The sequence below is a fragment of the Ahaetulla prasina genome, chromosome 4, assembly GCF_028640845.1.
Source record: "Ahaetulla prasina isolate Xishuangbanna chromosome 4, ASM2864084v1, whole genome shotgun sequence".
In the NCBI taxonomy this organism is placed as follows: Eukaryota; Metazoa; Chordata; class Lepidosauria; order Squamata; family Colubridae; genus Ahaetulla; species Ahaetulla prasina.
The window spans coordinates 102,121,366-102,141,484 of record NC_080542.1 but is presented as its reverse complement, the minus strand read 5'-3'; the positions used below and the strand labels follow the sequence as shown (position 1 = coordinate 102,141,484).

Below are 20,119 nucleotides of genomic sequence, written 5' to 3'. Positions count from 1 at the left end.
GTAGTCCTTAACATATGACTAGACTTGAAATGGAAATTGCAAAATTTCCATTGCTAAGCAAGAAAGTTATAAAGTGAGTTAAGCCCCATTTTATAATCTTTCTTCCTACAGTTGGTAAGTGAATCACTGCAGTTGAGTTAGTAATTTGGTTGTTAAATGAATCTGGCTTTCCCATTGATTTACTTGTCAGAAGGTCACAAAAGGAGATCACATGACTGCCTTGCAGTGGGACACTACAATCATTATAAATACATGCCAGTTGCCAACTGTCGGAAATGATCATGTGACTATGAATTGCTGCAATGGTTGTAAGCATGACAAAGGGTAATAAGCAGTGATGGGATTCAGCCAGTTCGCACCACTTCGGGAGAACTGGTTGTTAACCTTCTCAGCAGTTTAGTGAACTGGTTGTTGGAAGAAATCATTAGGGCAGAGAACCGGTTGTTAAATTATTTGAATCCCACCACTGGTAATAAGTCACTTTTTTCAGTGTGGTTGTAACTCTGAATGGTCACTAAACAAATGGTTGTAAGTTGAGGATTATCTGTAGTAACCCACCTACATGTCTTGCAAACTTGCTTGCAATGTTGTGATACAAATAAGAAAGATTAATTTTACTGTTGCAATGTCATGTGCACAATTTGTCATCTTCACACCAGGATAGTTTGCATCAGGTGCCTATATGTGATAGTTCAATCACAAATGAAAAACTGCAATTCTGTGTCATTAAGAACTTAACATGGACATATGAGTCAGCTGATATAACACAGTGCTTAGTTATTGGACCCTGAGAATGTGTGCTGAAATTCATTTTTTTTTGCTTTTGCTGAGTGAATCATCTCACCATATGTTTCACAATAAATGTAGATAAAGATTGAGACATAATAAACTTATAATAATAGCAATTACTGTTCTGCAATATAAACTAATAATTGATCGAACTGTTATGTTATCAAGTCTTATTAACCACATAGCATCCTTTCTAGAACAATATGTCCTAACATGGTCTTTTAGATCTTACAATGGTACTTCCATTATGCTGTAATCAAGTCTATTCAGCTTGGTGCTGATCTTCATTTTCTATGTTTCCCAGCATTAAAACCCTTTTTCTCCACATTATATGCCCCAAAACATAGCAATTTTAGTCCTCAATCTTTTACATGTATTAATAATTCTCTTAACTGTGGAAAGTTCTCCACAACAATATAATGTAAATATAGTACTTCTTTTTGATTTTTCTCTTCCCTGAAAGAAATATGTTAACCATTTATGTTAGCTACTGTTAGGTATTCTTATGCAGTATAGATAAACATATCAATTTTTCTATAATTTTTGCACCTTACATGGCTCTTGAGCATATCTCAATGTTTTCGACAAAAGGAGAGGAAAAGAGCAATAGACAGACCTTCCAATTTCAACAGAAATTCCTTGTCACATTTTCATTAGTTTGCCAAGTGATCCTTTGCAACAGGCATCTGCAGGGGGCAGATTTTGTCTGTTAGATCTGCAGTCCGTTTGTTTTTGCTGTCTGCCCAATGGGAAATTCCAATTCTACAATCTTACAGGCTGATTCTGTCTTGCCCTAATTGGTGGAGCCAAACTTAAAGGTTGCAGCCACATCCTGTTATCCAGGAAAACCTCAAGTTAATCTACTGAGTTGCCTTTCTGCTGAAAGTGCTTGCCCTGAATTTTACACTCTGCAATGGCCTTCTCCTCTGATGATCTACGAAGAGGCCTTGGGCACAGAAATTCATTCAGTTTATTACTTAACAAATTTGTTAAATATGCAGAATTGGCTATCCTATCACAGACAGTTCATCCAGTGCAACCCTGTGGTAAATTCCTGGCAGTCACTGTATGAAACTGAAAGAGAAGCATTGCACCTTCCTGTAGGAGCAAAGTTGCTTTTCAAGCTGCTTGAATCCTCTTAAAGACAAGCCAACACCATTTTCCATATAAGTTTTAACACTCAATACTAGATTTAGATGCTTTATAGTAAATAAAGGGCCGCGGTGTGGCTCAGGCTGAAAGATAGCCTGTTATTAAACACAGCTGCCTGCATTACTGCAGGCTCGAGTCCCACCAGGCCCAAGGTTGATTCAGCCTTCCATCCTTTATAAGGTAGGTAAAATGAGAACCCAGATTGTTGGGGGGGGGCAATAAGTTGACTTTGTATATAAATATACAAATAGAATGAGACTATTGCCTTACACAATGTAAGCTGCCCTGAGTCTTCGGAGACGGGCGGGATAAAATGTAAAAAAAAAATGCTTATATATCTCTTTTCTATCCATTTTTCTGCTTTTCTGAGCAGAAGAGTTGATTTATTATATCTCTACCTATTCCAGTTTCTTCAGCTTACTGTTCTCTTCAACAAATTAAAGTTTTTGTGATATTTGTGTTTTTTCTTAATGTTCCGTACAGCAGTCCTTTTGTAGTGTGGAACTCAGTCATTTTTCTCTCAGTTGCATTTCTTTTTATGTGATGCCTCCTTTTGGCTCATTATGTTTATAATTCGTTTACAGAAGCATTTCTGTTTCTTTCTTTCTCCTGCACACTTTCTCATCCACATATACATCCATGGACTCACCAACATCACATACTTCAGCACACTTAAGGCCAGGGGAAATGGCAGCTATGCTGGTTGTCTAGGAGAAGTCCAACTGAGTCCAGGAGATGGCAGACTGCTATACCAGTTAGCAGTGGCAACATGGATATGGGCTGCACAACAAAAAATCAAGATGGTGATTGCAAGTTCATAGGGAAAGTCACACCCTGTGACTCAAATAAAGGAGGTAGTGGGATTTTACATAATTGTGACTGCTATCTTAACTTTTTTATCCTACCCTCATCAGGAAGACACTGATGATGATGATGATGATGATGATGATGATGATGATGATGATGATGATGATGGAATGGCAGCAATCCCCCCAACCCAAACAAAAATTTAGTTAAGCAATAGAAACAGCAGGTGTTTAAAAGGAATGACCCAAGGAGTGGAGAAGGAGGAGAGGAAGTAGTAAAGTGAAGGGGATGAAGGATGGGAAAGTAGTAGAGGGTAGAGAGGGAGGTTGTGTAGTAAGGAAGTGGCAGTCGGGCAGGCCTGAATCAGTAATAAATAAAAATTAACGATTAATTATGGATAATAGTTTGTACATAAATATGATGTTGAAAAATGAAAAAAAAAATTATTAAAAAAAAAAGGAATGACCCAAGAATAAATATCAGTGCTTGCCCCTGTTGTTGTAAGCCTGCCATTTGAAAATGAAACAAACTAGTATTTAAGTGTTGGTTATACAAACCAACCCAATTGCTTGTAGGTGGATGGTTAGCAGGGCAATGAGAAAACAATAAGAAACTTCTTCTCTGAAGCAGCCGTTATTTCATGTCCTTCCATTCTCTGAAGCAGCCATTATTTCATGTCCTTCCATTTATATGTACCAGAAAACACTGTCTAAAAAGAAATAGTACAGGACATTACGTTAGCAAAGGTAGCCATGGTGATGAGAGTGCAGGGGCATGAAGTTAATTGAGAGAAGAAGAATTAGGTAGGTTAGTGAGGCAGCAGGAGAAGTGAGAATTCAGGTGGATGAAGTAAGGAAATACCTACCTGAAGTCTTCCCAAATGTATCTGTGTATATGTGCCTTTCTTCTTTGTTTAACAGGTCAAACTATAGTCAGAGCCTTTCTGCTCATTCCTAAAAGTATTTTGTCTGCTATAGTCTTTTATATACAAAGAGGGTTGTGCTCCTAGGAAGGTTGGAAAAAACATACCTATTTGAGATTAATGCCGCCTGGGCATTTCCCCCACAAGATGTTGATATTTCCAGCTATCTTTGCAAATAAGGTAAATTAATCAGCTTGGCTTTCATCCCAGAAGAAATGCTGCTATGACAGTTTTGTGGTACATCTTTTGGAACAGCCCAACAGGATAGGTCTCATTGGAAGGTACCCCTCCCTTGTCTTATCTCCCCTTCTGAGATTTCTTTTCCTTCAGAAGCTAAGATACTTTGGTTTCTCAATTTCTTCTTCCACAAACTTTCCCTGCACAGCTGCAGCCTTGTTTTTGCCTAAACAATAACCAGTTTCCCCCCACAACACACTTCACTTGCACCAAAAGCAATGCACTATAGTGTAGGAATAAAGGTTTTTAGCTGGCACCAGAGTGATTTAGGTTTAAGTGCACCCCCAGACATGCAAACTCACTGATTGATTGGGGCTATTCATGTTCCCTGAGGTCAATCTGCTTCATAGGATCATTGTTCTGAGGGAAAAATGATGGCTGTGTGTTGTATACCATCCTGATGGGATAGAAAGCCAACATTAATCAAAAGCTAATGAGATGAGATGAGAACTGAGGGTACAGGTGGCATGTCCCTTTATTTTTGCATTCTCCACTGCCTAGTATAAGTGAGCATCACATAGCAGTGCAAGTATGATTTTTTATTATATTATATACATCTGAGATGGGGAAGTCTAGCAAGTGGAGGGAGCCTCTGTCTTATTTTCTGGATTATTCAGAGCTGAGTACATCTTGTCCACTCCCTGAGATTTCTGAATACATTTACTAACAGGAAAGTTATTTGGATTCATATAATATAAAATTCATATAGTATAAAAATTAGGAATTAGGAAAAACTAAGAGCACCTATTTATTAAGCCTTAAATGGAAATTATTGATTTGAACGAATTTTTATTCACTTCTCTTACACTTTCTAATCCTAAGGCTGCAAAATGTATGTGGCATTGCTATTTATGTCTGGGGAAGAGTCAAGTCTTCATGTTCTCATATATGCTTCTGACACCTGTCATGCATGTATTTGGAAGTTATCAAGAACAAAGTAAAAATTGGAGCTTAACTTTTATGAAGTTATGAAGTAAAGCTGGATATGTTCTCTGAATAATTTATAGCCCAGTCTACAAACCAGTTAAACAGGAAAATTTGCATTTAAGCTCAGTCTTTTGGAATACACTTTATAGTAATATAATAATATTAGCATTGCTTTTTTGTGACAAACAAAAGCCACCTCCCCCCATTTTTGAAAGTATGTTAAGTATGTTACTTATTTCTGATCCTAAATCAGCAATTTTATGCTTTTTTCCAAGAAAGTCACAAAATAAATCTTCAAACTTATGGCTTTCTAAGTGTTGCTGAATTCTAACCAATGAAGGGATTCAGCCAGTTTGTACCACTTCAGGAGAACCGGTTAACTTTCTGAGCAATTTGGCAAACTGGTTGTTGGAAGAAATCATTAGGGCAGAGAACCCGTTGTTAAATTACTGGAATCCCACCATTGATTCTAACCTTGATTATTCCTGAACGCTTACGGGAATTGGAGGTCAATAACGAATTTTGCATTCCTGTCCTATTGGATTAAAAAAATGAAAGCAGAGCATACTAGTTGGAACTAAAGCATGGGGCAGAATCTCATAAACTTACAATTAGCTAACCTCTGTCTGTATGTGGACTCCGTGTTACTCCATGCAGCTATGTTCTGGCATCCTCCCCCAAATACCAGAAATGAGTTAGGGGACTCAAGTAGATGTTGTGGGCAGTTGAAAAGCAATAATTCAGAAGTGTAATTGACCTTGCAGTTTTCTGTGTTTCTTTTTTATACCAGCATGGTAGATAACCTTGAGCCTATGAGCATTTTCATTCTGCCAAACAAAATGGGAAGATTGAATAATGGCCACAGGATAATCACACTATATTCCCAAATCTCCTGTTTAAGATTTTAAGTACTTTTACTTTAAAGAGGACAAAATGATTTATTAAGTTTCTCTTGTAGAGTATTTGAAACAAGTTGAGATCAGCCCATTTCATAATTGTAGGACTGTCTATTCCTTGCTGATTTTAGAAACCACACAAATATTTTAAGATAAACTAGAAGGCAAAAAATTCCTGGATATGTTTTCAAAGTTCGCACTGAAAAACAAAACACTGCATCTGCTCCTGGCATGAAAGTCAGCAAAATAGTCTTGTTTTGTTGTTTTTCCCCAGGATAGCTTTCATGTTTTCCTTTTCCTAAATATTAGAATATTTATTTGCACTCAAGGTAGGAAAATTCTTTTATCTCATTAGGTACTATAAACTAAAGCAATTAACATACTGGAATTATAGTACTATCTTTGTTAAAAATCATGTCTTCCAATATTATTTTTGGAGAGAAATTCTTGTGTTTTAGACAAATAACAACAACAGGAACAGTTGCTTGGCATTCAGTAATGATGTTTGTTGCTCACAAGAGCACAACTCCACATGCCACAAATCCATTGGTAAAAAATGAGGGCTAGCCTTTGACAGCATCCTATTGGTAAATACTGGAAAGTGTCTCATGTTTTGTATGTATATCTAAAAAAAGTTGTCAGTGGTCTGATTTATGCCTTTCCTCTCTCAGCTGTTGCTTTTACTAGCAGTTTTTGACTTCTCAGAGATGTTCATCCACTTAGCGCTGACTTTACAGTACAAATATAATTCCCCGCCATTCCATGGCCAAAGCAATCTTGAGATGACTCCCACAGGTTAAATTAATCAGCATAGATTGTAACTTTGATTATCCAATTTACAACTGTTTCCAAAATAATAAGAGGGGATAATCCATATTTGCTATTAAAGAAGTGCTGAAGAACAAAGATGAGAGAACAAGAATGCATAATATTTTTTGGTGGCCAAGGATTACATTTGCAGATGAATGGCAGGCTAGTGGTTGTCCTAACAAAACAGGAAAGACAAAATTGAAATTTAATTGTGTTTACTTAAAATTAAAGTTAGCTGATAAACTTTTATATTTTTCATCTTCCCCCATTTTTTAAATTATAAATTAGAATTCTTGGAGAATTTTTGATAAATCTTTGAGGTTCCGTCCAAGACTTTCATGAATGTCCACATATGGTGAAACCCTACTTAACCAGTTCTTAGATGCAAAACATGATGATTCTAAATAGCAAAAAAAGGAATATAGAAAACCTTGATTATTTGCTGTCATCTAATAATCATCCGGATTATTGCAAGCCAGACTTACATATAGTAATTGGTATATGGAATTGTTCTTTTAAGTCAAGTTTGGTTCCTGAAGATTCATGGCATTTTCTTGAAATAAAGCAAAAATGGTTTTTTTTACAGTCTTGTACGATTTTTTTTCAAATATCTGAAATTTCCTAGTAGTTTTTCACTTAAATATTAGCTAAGTCTATGCCTGCTAAGCTATTAGTAGGACAGCTATTATTTACTCAAATGTTATAGGAGACCAATTTCTTAGTTTTCAATTTCACAAACTTTTTTTATTTATTTCTCTCTTTTTTTCTCTTCTTGATATTCTTTCTCTTGCAGTCTTTTTTTTTTTTTGCTATTTATATTTCAGATGAATTTGGTCCAATATTATAGCTTGGTCAAGAAAATGTTAATGGAAAACCTTAATTTCGCCATCACTTTCAAGCATTTGATCTAGTTTCAAGAACATGACTCGGAATTGTGTTATTTATTGATTGATTTAGCTGTCAAATTTCCAGACTGAATAACTCTAAATACTCTGGATGGTATGACAGACACAGGAGCTATAAAATTATCAATAAAACCCGTCATGTGGACAAAACAATAACAAATCCCTTCCATGCTACCAGAGATAACAACATAAGAATAGTCACATAATGATACTAGTCATATAATAATTAAAAGAAAAAGATAGCACTAAAATGCTGTTCAATTGAAAAGTTCAATTTTTAATAATCTCTGAAAGTCATCAAAAAGAAGGCTGTAATATACTGATCTTCCGAGGGCACTGTTCCATGTCACTGGCATTGCCCCTGATAAACAGTGCTTGTTACCCTTGGCTCCCATCGCTCTCCAGAATTGTGGGGTGATGAGAATATGCCCTCCCCAAGTGCTTTAGTGGGCTGGGCTAATTCAGGCTACTACTTTTGTGCTTTTGCAGATATAAATCAATATTCTTAGATTATGCCTGAAGCTGAATTGGTAATACGTGACTGCAGAGCCTACATTGTCAGTGTAACATGCTCTCAATATCTGAAGTCAGCTGACACAGAAACTGCAGAATTCTGTAAAGGTTGCAATTTCCAAGTGGTTTTTAAAGCAACCCTCAGCTTGATGCCAGTCACAAAAGTTAAACAAATAAAAATCCTTCTTTTCAAAACCCATGATTTGAACATGCAAAATTTAAAAAGATTCAGTGTGTTCCCATTAGATAATTCTAGATTTCCAGTTAATATTCCTAATTTGTTCTTAAGCTTAGATATAACATTTAGTTAGAATTTATGTAATTTCTTTTCTTCTATATCTATATGATATTCACTACTAGGAAGCTTATAACAATTTATTCTATTATTTAAACATGCTTCTCTTTTTAATGTATAACTCCTGCTATATTTTCTGGCCACAAATTCCATAAATTTAATTATGAGCTTTTTCACTCAGTACCTATTTAATTTATAGTATGTAGAGAAGATCACAAGCCTGATTGGCTTTAAGAGTGAGATAAAATACATTCTTGGAAGATAAGGTTTGTCAGTAGCTGTTAATCATGATGGCTATAGGCCATATTATGTAGCACCAAAAGCATATGCTGGGGATCACAAAGTAAAGTACTATTACATTTGGCCTTATGGTGAAAAAAGAATGCAAGAACTAAACAGAATTATGTTCTGATATAAATTATAGCAATGCTCTTCACATTCTGTTATTTTATGTTCTTATAATTAATTCCTTGTAATTTTCTTTTTACACAATGTTATCTCAAACTGCAAATTAAGATATAGATCCCACAGTAAACAATGCAGGATGGTTGTTAAAAGTTGCAGTTAATGTGAAGGACAGACCTTACACCTATTTGCACCTGTACTCTGTATTTTATATGTTCTTTATTGTTTGAGATGATGATGGTTGTTTTTTTACCCATTGGATCTTTCTTGGAAAAATGCATTTATAAGAAAATGACATTCCTTTTTAATATACTCCAATTTGATTGCATTTCTGTATATTGGCACTACGTATATATAATTATATACAATTTCACCAAAGCATTATTGAAAATTTAAATGCCAGCTTTCGATCATGCTAAGACCTACTTAGGGAATTCCAAATGTGGAATTATTCCAAGAACTCAGGCCACTTGGAAATATTTTAATATCTGTGACAGGTCCTTAATTATAACAGCCACATGTATAATAATGAATCCTTATGTCTACATATGGAAATCTTGATGCTGGCTGTTTTTAAAACAAACACTTTAGCTGGACAGAAGGAAAATACCATACTCCATTTCATTGCAATGATCCTGAAAATTGAAGTGAGGATTTTCTCACACAAGCAGAAGCTGGTAACAAAATTTGCCTAACTCTTTGTCTCTCTGTTTTGAACTATGGTATTATTTGGCAAATTCTAGAAAATTTGCCATTAATTTGGACTAATGGCCCAAAGAGAGAACATTAAGGAGCATTTAATGGTCTTGAGAGTTTAATGAGCTTATTGTGGCATGGATTTTTGTAGGCAATGGCACAAAACAGTTAATATTCTGGAAGATAGAATTAATATTATAATTAAAGATATTAGAATACTAACCAGACACACTATATAATGTATATATGGTGGATTTTATATAGTAAATAAATGTATATCTTACTTTTGGTGACACACAAACTTTATTTTATTAGAATGCGCCCTACTTAAATATAAATATGTAGGTCATTATTGTATATAAAGCAGGACAGATCTGACTGACAATATAAATTAAAATGCAAGTGTAGGAGTTAATTATAGTTTTTATGGTTCCAAGCTGGCATAAGCTTTGTGCTTAAACATATTCACTTTCTTTTCACCTTCAAGGCAAGGATTCCTGTTTCCTATTTTGTTTCTTTTCTCAAAAGCATTTAGCATTGTTTGAACAAAACACATCTTGCTGCAGATGTTAAGTATGAGGAAAGTTTGGATGAAATTCAGTGTGTGTGTGTGTGTGTGTGTGTGTGCGTGTGTGTGTAATCTGGTAGTTTACAGTTCAGATAAATGATTCAGATTTGTTAGATCTGAACTGGGATTAGTCCTTCACAAATATTCCTGGCCAGCATGGGAAAAACTAGACAGAGAGCCACTCCAAGTTGTATCTCAAAAGTGTATTTTCTTTAACATTTTCTCCACTACTGTGTGGAGAACAATTGCCAGTTTCTTGGCCTCTCTATAAGAAAGAAACTGTCTTAGAATGTTGACCGGATTCTCAGAACCGAAAATTGGATTTCGGTTGTTGTACTCCTTGTCTCTAGAATGAAGATAAACACCTGCAATGATGCATGATGATCTGGATAGAAACCTTCAGTTTAATTCCACACTGTACTTGATTTGTTTAGCAATGGTAATGAATGCATTTGCAACTGAATTTGTTCTTGAAAGAATGCAATTATAACTGAATTTGTTCCTCTTCCAGGGCTGTCTAAACAAGCGGTATCAAACTTAAGGCCCAGGGGCCAGATACGGCCCTGGAGTGCTTAGATCTGGCCCACAGGGCCACCCTGGAAATAGTGAAGGACCAGCCTGTGGTGCCTCTGTCAGGGAAAACGGAGCCCGGGAGGGCTGTGGGTGGCCCTCATGAACTCCATTTTCGCTGGCAGAGGGTTGCAGGAAGCTGTTACAGCTGAAAACAGAGCTCGGTAGACTGTTTTCATTGGCAGAGCACTCAGGCCACCACAGGCAACCCTGACACAAGTGACATTGAACTAGCCATACCCACCCTGGCCATGTCTTCCCTGAATCCCCAAGGTCAAACACAACCCTGATGTGGCCTTCAATGAAATTGAGTTTGACAATAACCATTGTGAACCAGAGAATTACCACTTTATTACATATATTTATGTTACAAGAAGACAGATTCTAACTGAACATTAGAAAAATAATCTCTGAGAGTAAGCTGTTCAAAAGTACAACTAGAGAAACCATGGAGTTCGATTCACTGCATGTGTTCAAACAGAGACTAGACAGCCATTTGTCTGGAGCGCTTCAATTGGGTTATTTTCACTGATTGATGATTTAAACCATTGTTTCAGGCAGATTTTGGAAGGGCTTGCTTAAGCATTTTGGAGTGTTTGGAATCCAAGGGAAAATATATGCATGAAGCCCAACATTTTCACTATTTTATAAATGGTAGGGGCAAATTAAACTGTTAACAGTTGAAAATTTCAGTGGCTTGATCTGGGACTGGTTCTGATGGCTCCAAAGAACATGATTTCCCACTTCTTTCATAAACTATTACTTATGAACTTGAGTGGCTGGTTTCACGCAACACATTGGAGTTGAAGTTCAGACACCATCAAGTTGTAAAGGTTGAGAAATACTGCATTAGATATCCTAAAGGTGCTTTTCAAAAGGCAACTGGACTTTCTTTGTTTTTCCTGGAAGACAGTTCATTTTCATCCAGGAAACTTCTTCAGTTCTGTCTGGATGGTAGGAATGGAAGGATTTATATTCAGTTAGAAGAAGCTTCTTGGATGAGAAGTGAGACGTCGTTGAGGAAAAACAGAAAAAGTCCAGTTGCCTTTTGAAAAGGCAAATTTGGGAAAACCATGGCCTGGATGACTGAGAAACCAGGATTTTTCTTCACTCATAGTCAGATATTTTTTCCTGCAAATCCATCTGGATATCACATTCCACTAAAACTTTGTATGTTTCTACATGAATGCATGAATAGGCAGATAAACAGACATAGCAAAAATGTAAAACTGAGCTTCTGACCTACACTGGAGGTTTGCACAACAATTAGCCTGTCCTTTATTTTAGGGTTAATCACAAGGTTGAAAATTCAGCCAGTTTGAAACTAAGGGCTAAAATGTCACTTTCGAAACAGGGTTAAGAAGGTCACACAGCTGCAAATAATAATAGCTCGATGAAAATCAGATTCTGACTGCAGCCCACTTCAAGAATAACATTGGAACAGGAAGCAAGCCTGTGTGATATTCTTAGCCATAAAGCCATACACATTTTTGTGGATATTTTATTTTGATGTTTGTTTTAGTTTCCAAGATGGAAAACAAAATGAGCTTTCTTAAGTCTAATTATTTCGCACCATTCCTTAGTAGTGATAGTGCGATGGTAAATTTGTGTTTGTGCTATCAAGAAGGATATTATGCAAAGCAAAGAGGAAAAACTCTCAAAATTATTGCAAGGATGATCATTGCAACAAAGTGGTGATTGCTTCATTTGTTTTTTTAATGTTTCTTTGTGGTCTAGTGGGATTGCACAAAAGGTACATCTATTCTGTTCTAATTAACCAAAATCAAGTTTAATATTATCCAGATGTTTATTAAGCATAGATACGGCTGAAGAATGATTCTCTCCCAACTCCCTCCCTCTCTTTCTACTTATAGCAAAATAGTTTCCTACTCCAATTGAGTGTCAATGGACACCTTCATGTTGTCATTTTGACTTCCTAGTCTATTGAAACTCCAAGCACTCTCTCATCTAATTATTAAAGAGGTTTCACCCTTTTAGCTTGGTTAGCCTAGCTTGGTTAGATTCTACTAGGCATCTGACCCGTTCCTTAATTACTGTGTTGTAATTGGCTCTGTCAAATTCTACATTTTCTTTTACATTAATCTCTAACAAATGTGCCCATCAAGTTAGCAGATGAATAACTCAATTAATAGTTCAACAGAATTTGCTATGTCTTACAACAGGACTATTATTAATTTTTACTTGTATATTTAAGTGTATTCCAGTATATTCACATTTACTCATGTGCTGTGCCTTAACTGCCATTGGAACAAATACGTATCAGAGACACATCAGACATGTATGAACAATATGCAGACCTAATTTGTGGAGCCAAATGCTTCCCCCCTGCTTTCCAGAGAATGTGTGAATTAACCTTTCCAGAGAATGTGTGAATTAACTTTGTCCTATTGTTTCTTTTCATTATATCCAATTAATATAGTTATTACATACTCATATATATGCTTATTATATATGAGTATATATATATATATATATTTGTTTTCTGAGGTTTTCGCGGGTGTTTGTATGTAGGTCTTTGGTTATTCGGGTTTTCTCCCACGTAAAATTGGAAGTGTCTTGGCGTATATTCGTTGACGTTTCAACGAAATGACGAATGAGACTTTGAATAAGATGACGAATGAGACTTCGTCGAAATGTTGCCAAGACACTTCCAATTTTACGCAGGAGAAAACCTGAATAACCAAAGACCTACATATATATATATATATATATATATATATATATATATATATTTATATGTGTGTGTGTGTGTGTGTGTGTGTGTGTGTGTGTGTGTGTGTGTGTGTGTATATATGTGTGTGTATGTAGATCTTTGGTTATTCGGGTTTTCTCCCGCGTAAAATTGGATGTGTCTGAAGCTTGCTCCCAGAAGCACGAAGCTGAAGCCTGAAGATGACAAATGAGACTTCGTTGAAACGTCGCCAAGACACTTCCAATTTTACACGGGAGAAAACCCGAACAACCAAAGACACACATATATATATATATGTGTGTGTGTGTGTGTGTGTGTGTGTGTGTGTGTGTGTATATATTTGTTTTCTGAGGTTTTCGTGGGTGTTTGTATGTAGGTCTTTGGTTATTCGGGTTCGAGCATTGCTCCCAGAAGCACGAAGCTGAAGCCTGAAGATGACGAATGAGACTTCGTCGAAACGTCGCCAAGACACTTCCAATTTTACGTGGGAGAAACCCGAATAAGAATCAGAAAACAAATATATATATTTGTGTGTGTGTGTGTGTGTGTGTGTGTGTGTGTATATATTTGTTTTCTGAGGTTTGTATGTAGGTCTTTGGTTATTCGGGTTTTCTCCCGCGTAAAATTGGAAGTGTCTTGGCGACGTTTCGACAAAGTCTCATTCGTCATCTTCAGGCTTCAGCTTCGTGCTTCTGGGAAGTAACGTCGCCAAGACACTTCCAATTTTACGCGGGACAAAACCCGAATAACCAAAGACCTACATATATAAATAAATAAAATAAATAAATTCAGTTTAGCCCAACAGTTCATAGCACCTAGCTGAAATAAGTTCATCTTTGAAAATAAAAACCAAGTAAACTTGCTTGAACCAGGATTATACATTATCAAGAAATCTTGGGGCTAAAGATGTTGCAGAAGGAGGCTAGAAAAAAAATACTTATGTATTTTGACTGAGAAAATTATACGGAAATATCAATAATCCCTATAGTCAAGCTCATTTAGACAAAATCTTTCCCCTTTCCCTATTCCATTATATTAAACTTGACTTCAAAGCAGTTGTATATTTGTGCATATGTCTGCCATATCATTTTAATATGAAGGATACGGTTGGAGTGAAGGTTCAGGCCACAATAACGCGGTCACCTGCATCACCAAACGAAATTACATCTACTTTATTTCTGATAGGTTGGCTTAATGTTGTCCTAATGATTTTTATTATTTGGGTTTCCTTTATTTATTTATATTGATTTATATTGAAGTAAATGTATTGGATAATGTGAAATGTCATTATTTTCAATATCTTGTAGATTAATCACCTTGACCCAAGGCGGAAGAATACTTGATCCTTTGCTAAGGTTCTTAGCCTGAGGAACTAACTCATCTGTATTGTATTCATATTAAGAGGTAAACAAACCACCATATCAGTTTAAGACATGTGAATTGATGGTAGGTCATAGTCACCCACTGACTATGGTCAACTCAAAATTTCTCACAACAGTAGTAAAAACTTAAAAATAGAAAGACATTATGCATGTTTAACATTGCAGTTCTAAAAATAATCGTCCAGCGCAATTTAGTTGTAGCAAGCATGATTGTATTTATTATTTATTAAAAATGTCATAATGCCATCTTTCTAAAAAAGGTTTCTTTCTATACCTAAGAGGTATAGAAATAATAAAAATATGTTTTAAAAATCATATAGTAATAAGACAGTAAAGCTTTCAAAAACCAGTAAATATTATTTATTAATTCTAAAGGGTAAGTTAACATTGTTATTTGATACCATTTTTGAAAAGAGAAAATAAAGACTGGATGTGTTCCAAAGAGAAATTTGAATAACATTTAGGAGCTGTTCCTTTTTGCTTAACAATAAGCTTAAAACTGGAAATTCTTTGATAGATCTGTCTAAACAGGCACATTAGAGGACAGTCCTTCAGGGAGCCATGTTCTAAATCACAGAAAGATCTAAAAGAGCATTACAATTTATAAATCTCAGAGAGAATAAAATCCTTTCAGAATAGGCATAACAATGTACAGATATGGGAAAATGAACAGCAAAAATAATGTATGCAACCATTGTCTTTTGACAACTACTAAGGAGTAGATATGCAATAGTTATGAAGACCATTACTAGACTTAAGAAACTTCAAAAGAAAATGTCTATAATGTTTTGATAATCCAAATGACATCTGAGGTGTTTCTCAACCTCAGTAATTTTAAGAACCTCCCACATGCTTGCTTCGGAATTCTGGGAATTGAAATTCACAAATGTTAAAGTTTCTAAGGTTGAAAAATCTTGTCTTAGAGCATATGGTATTCTTTGCTTAGTTGTAGTCTGATAGACAGTGGCAAGATTCTGGAAAACAGAAAAGCATTTGAATATCTCCATACTGTGGGAAATTAATTGGAAAACTGCTCTAATGGAACTATAAATTCCCCACCCACATGCACACAGCGCATAACACATCTGTATTATAATAATGCAGAATGATTTTATCCTATCTGATTTAATGAACTGTATGCAATAGTGGTGTATACTTACTTAGTCCTGGGTTCTAGATTCCATGATCATATCTTTTTTTAAAAATAATGTCTTTACTATATACCAAATAAAACGAAATACAGCCTTTTTGTTTTTGTTTTACTACCACGGAGTGTATGCCTTTGGATAGAAAAACAATTCAGTATGGTTTCTGTCCCTCCAATCAATATTCTTTAAAAAAAATATACTATTAGTTTCATGAGCTGTGGTGGCGCAGTGGTTAGAATGCAGTACTGTAGGCTACTTCTGCTCAATGCCAGCTGCCAGCAATTTGGCAGTTTGAATTTCACTAGCTCAAGGTTGACTAAGCCTTCCATCCTTCAGAGGTCAGATTCAGATTGTAAAATGAGGATACAGATTGTTGGGGACAATAGGCTGACTTTGTAAAACTGCTTAGAGAGGCTGTAAAGTACTAAAAGGCAGTATATAAGGCTAAGTGCTATTGCTATGGCTTTTTATGACATTTTAGACTACAAGCTACTTCTTGGAAAGATAAAAAATGTGGGATAGACAGCATCATTACCAGCTGACCAACTGCACTCAATATGTAGTCCTCAATGGAATTATATCTACATGGAGGAAAGCATTCTTGTGGGGTACTCCAAGGTTTGTCTGAAGTCTACAGTTAGGGATGTCTTCCAATATTTGAGGAGCTGTCACAGCCCCTCGGTACCTGGTGACAATCTCAGATGTTCCTTGAAGCACTTGAGGGCAGGAAAAGAACTAATGGATGGGAACTATCAAGAAGGGAGCCAACCTAGAACTAAGGAAAATTTTCTGACATTGAATACAATTAATCAGTGGAATGGCATGCCTCCAAAAGCTGTGGGTGCTCCACCACTGGAGAGTTTTAAGATAATATTGGAGAGCCATTTGTCCAGAATGGCATGAGGTCTCTGCTTGAGCAGGGAGGTGGACTTCAAGACCCCCAAGGTCCTTACAATTCCATTATTATCTTAAAAAATACTCAGCACAGCTCTGATGTCACTTTCAGTAAGAATATAACTAGTTGCTCCTCTTCATTGTTTACCCTATATAATCAAAAAAATGTTTTTTCTGTCTAAGATGGATGAAATGACTTCTTTTTAACCAAAAATTTCTCCCTTTCTTAAATAGTGTTATTAGAGGAAAATACTATTGAAACAGTGACGGACTCTTCCTTGGACACCCTCTTCTTGATCTGCAACTGAAGAATGTAAGCAAGTCAGCTTGGTTCCCTCTCTTGATAAATGTAAAATGTAAGTTTCTCAAAGTTTTGTTAATACAAAACATTCTAAAAGTTGAACGAAATGAGAAGCAGCCGTTTTGCACATCGGATAATAAAGCTGTTCCATCTGATACAAACAATAAGCTGTAGGATTCACCTGGCAGATCAATCTGTTTATAAAAGAAACATCCGAAAACTGAGGTAAATTTCTCTTGATTATCAGCTCTACCAAACTGGAAAGCAAATAAAAAATACTAATGATGTAACTTTATGAATTGTGATCTGATTACACTTTTCACATACATTTTTTATGACATATAATATCCCTATGCAGCATCTATTTTTCTCTCATCGATTCCATGTAAGCCAATTCAATTGAAGAGTGGGCAAATCTGCTTCAAAGAAATAATGGCAGACTTGACTTTTGCTAATAAGGATTTAAGTTAATAAGTAGTCAATTGAGTTAATTTATTTCACATGCATTTATTCAGTATTTGGTTTGGACATATCTGTCACTGGATCAGGTAATGAAGACATTTTCAATCTATGCAAAGATTCTGTCAAGAGCTTTTGGTAATTTTGGAAGCATTAATATGTATCATGATAATTCTCCTTTTTTCAATAAATCTTAAATGCTGGAGTACCATTGTATTTTTTTACTAGTTGAAGTAATGAATATTTTGATATTTTTATAGTTAGAAATTGAAATCTTTGCAGTAACTTCCAAATGAAAGAGAATGCCAGGTCATACAGCAGTGAAATTTGGGAAGTTCCCAACCTGTTTCCGAGAAAAAGAATTTGCTGCATCAGTCAGAATTATAACTCCCAAAATAGCACAAAACTACACATGGAAGAGAATATGAAAAATGTTCTCTTTAATTTTTCTTCAAATTATAACAAAACAGTATTACTGTAAAATTGTTTCAAAGTATAAAACTGAAGTTTATCAAATGGAAAACTGTTGGAATGAAAAACTAGTAAGCTTTAAATGATTCTCCCCACTTCTCTTCATTTGTGTAAATCAGTGGTAGCCAACCTGGTTCCTACCGCCCACTAGTGGGCGTTCCAGCTTTCATGATGGGTGGTAGGGTTTTTTTCCGATACTGAAGCACTTTCCTTTTTTTTTATTTAATTGACTTTTTAAAAAAATTTCATAGCATTATTTAAAAACATTTTCATTAGGTTTTCATAAAATTCCCCGTGACAATTTAAATTTCTGAAAAAATAGTATTTGTATCGCTCGCGTATAAGTTTAGTTCATGTTACGTAAGTGAAACTAAATGGCGCTATAGTGCAACCGCAAACAAAAGAGCCTCGTCCCAGAATAGCTCATGCATCTCCCCCCAAACCAGTGGGTGATTAGAAAATTTTACTACTAACAGAAATACAAAAGTGGGCGGCGGTAGGTATAAAAAGGTGACTACCCCTGGTGTAAATGAACAAATAAAAACAAAGCACTTTCTAGACTAAAACATGACAAGCACTTTTCCAATAGCCAAAGGTTTATTTGCAGACAGACACCATGTTTTCCAGACAGAAATTCAAATACAGTATTCAGATGCTGTACTCACAAGCAAATTAGTCTCTCACCCTGATTTTTTGTTTTTAAAAAATTGAAGGGCCATCTTTGTTTCTAGTAGCTTCTTCTCAGTGAAACTAATTCTCAATTTCCAGAAATGTGGAAATTAGAGTCATCCTTCTTTCAGAATAATATAATATTTATGCTCTTTTCATTCTAAAACCTTGTAATATTTTGATGGAAATGGTTGATAGTTTCAACTTTGAGTCCTAATTTTTCTGCCATTTCTTAAATTTATTCATGCCTATTTATACATTTAATATCTTTTTAGAAATCTATATAAATATCCTTGTGAATTTATTTTTTAAAATTTTATTTTAAGCCATAGACATTTTTTTCATGTATTTGCTTGCAACTTATTTTTTACAACTTCCTGTTATAGAATATGTTTTTGTCACACTTTCTCCAAATATAAATTTTTATAAATCCTTTCTAATTGGTAAATTTGCAATGAAAAATTTAGAAAACATAGGGATTAGAGTCAACTGTATTTCAGTTATTAAGTAAGTTTTTTTAAAAAAGAGTTGTGAAAGTACCGTATATACTCGAGTATAAGCCGAGTTTTTCAGCACGTTTTTTGTGCTGAAAAACGTCCCCTCGGCTTATACTCGAGTATATACGGCTTATACTCGAGTTTTTTTTTTTTCTTTTTTTCACATTATACCGGCCGGCGCGAACTTGGCGGGCTTTTGCTTTAGCGCGGGGAAGCCCTGCCGGTGCAGTGAGAGGGCGGGGCGGGGGAGCCGCCAGCCTTCTCGGCCGAGGGAGGGAGGGTTTCGCCGACCGGTAGCTGCCTCATTTCCCACCCTCGGCTTATACTCGAGTCCCCAGTTTACCCCAGTTTTTTGGGGTAAAATTGGGGACCTCGGCTTATACTCGGATCGGCTTATATTCGAGTATATACGGTAAATGTTAAAATGCAAACTTAAATGCAAGCATATCCAACTTGCATTTCTTGAATGTACCTAAGCTATTGTAATATTTATTTTAACTTCCAACCACAGTATAACCAGGTGGTTGAAATATATAATCTATTACATCTGCAGAAACCAGATTGGGAAGGCTGGCCTGTATTTTCCATATCTAAAGCTAAAGCTATGGATGGCTATATTTATGTTTTTTTTTATTCCCCCTTTTTCTTTTAATGTGTAGATTTATGAAGAATCAAAAATGAATTTGGAACAAGAGAGACCTTTTGTCTGCAGTGCCCCAGGCTGTTCACAGGTGAATTAAACCTGCAAGAATATAGCTGCTAGTAGAGTTCCATCATGCTAACATGTCCCTATCATAATTTCAATTTTTATTGTATCATTTGAAAGTGCTCTTTCTCCTTGCAACTTCATGCCATAAAACACAAATTAATAATAAATATGGCTATTCTGTTTAGTATCAATGAACGTGCCTCATAGCAACTTACATACCTAACCAAACTATACCCATAAGAAACATTTCTTCATTAAAATATTTTATTACATTAATGCAATCTGGGTTTTAAGATTGAATAGACCATAAAGTTAAAAAGCAGTTATTATGAAGGAAACATCTGAAAAAACAGAACACTTGATGATGCTTTTTAGGATGGATAA

The 20,119-nt window shown here is 35.5% G+C and overlaps 1 protein-coding gene across 11 annotated transcripts in view; it reads left to right on the top strand.

The window, feature by feature from the left end:
- Positions 1–20,119, top strand: part of CREB5 (cAMP responsive element binding protein 5) — a 275,297-nt gene that overhangs the window by 55,308 nt on the left and 199,870 nt on the right. For 10 of the 11 annotated variants that reach the window (XR_009155127.1, XR_009155128.1, XM_058183481.1 and 7 more), the window contains 3 exons: positions 14,513–14,609; positions 16,864–16,942; positions 19,686–19,757. Coding sequence is in view for 9 of the 11 variants with exons in the window: in XM_058183481.1 (XP_058039464.1) it covers positions 19,704–19,757 (54 nt within the window). In the remaining 2 variants the exon portion in view is untranslated. Of the gene's footprint in view, positions 1–14,512; positions 14,610–16,863; positions 16,986–19,685; positions 19,758–20,119 lie in introns of all 11 variants that reach the window. The other variant, XM_058183477.1, reaches the window with a different exon arrangement.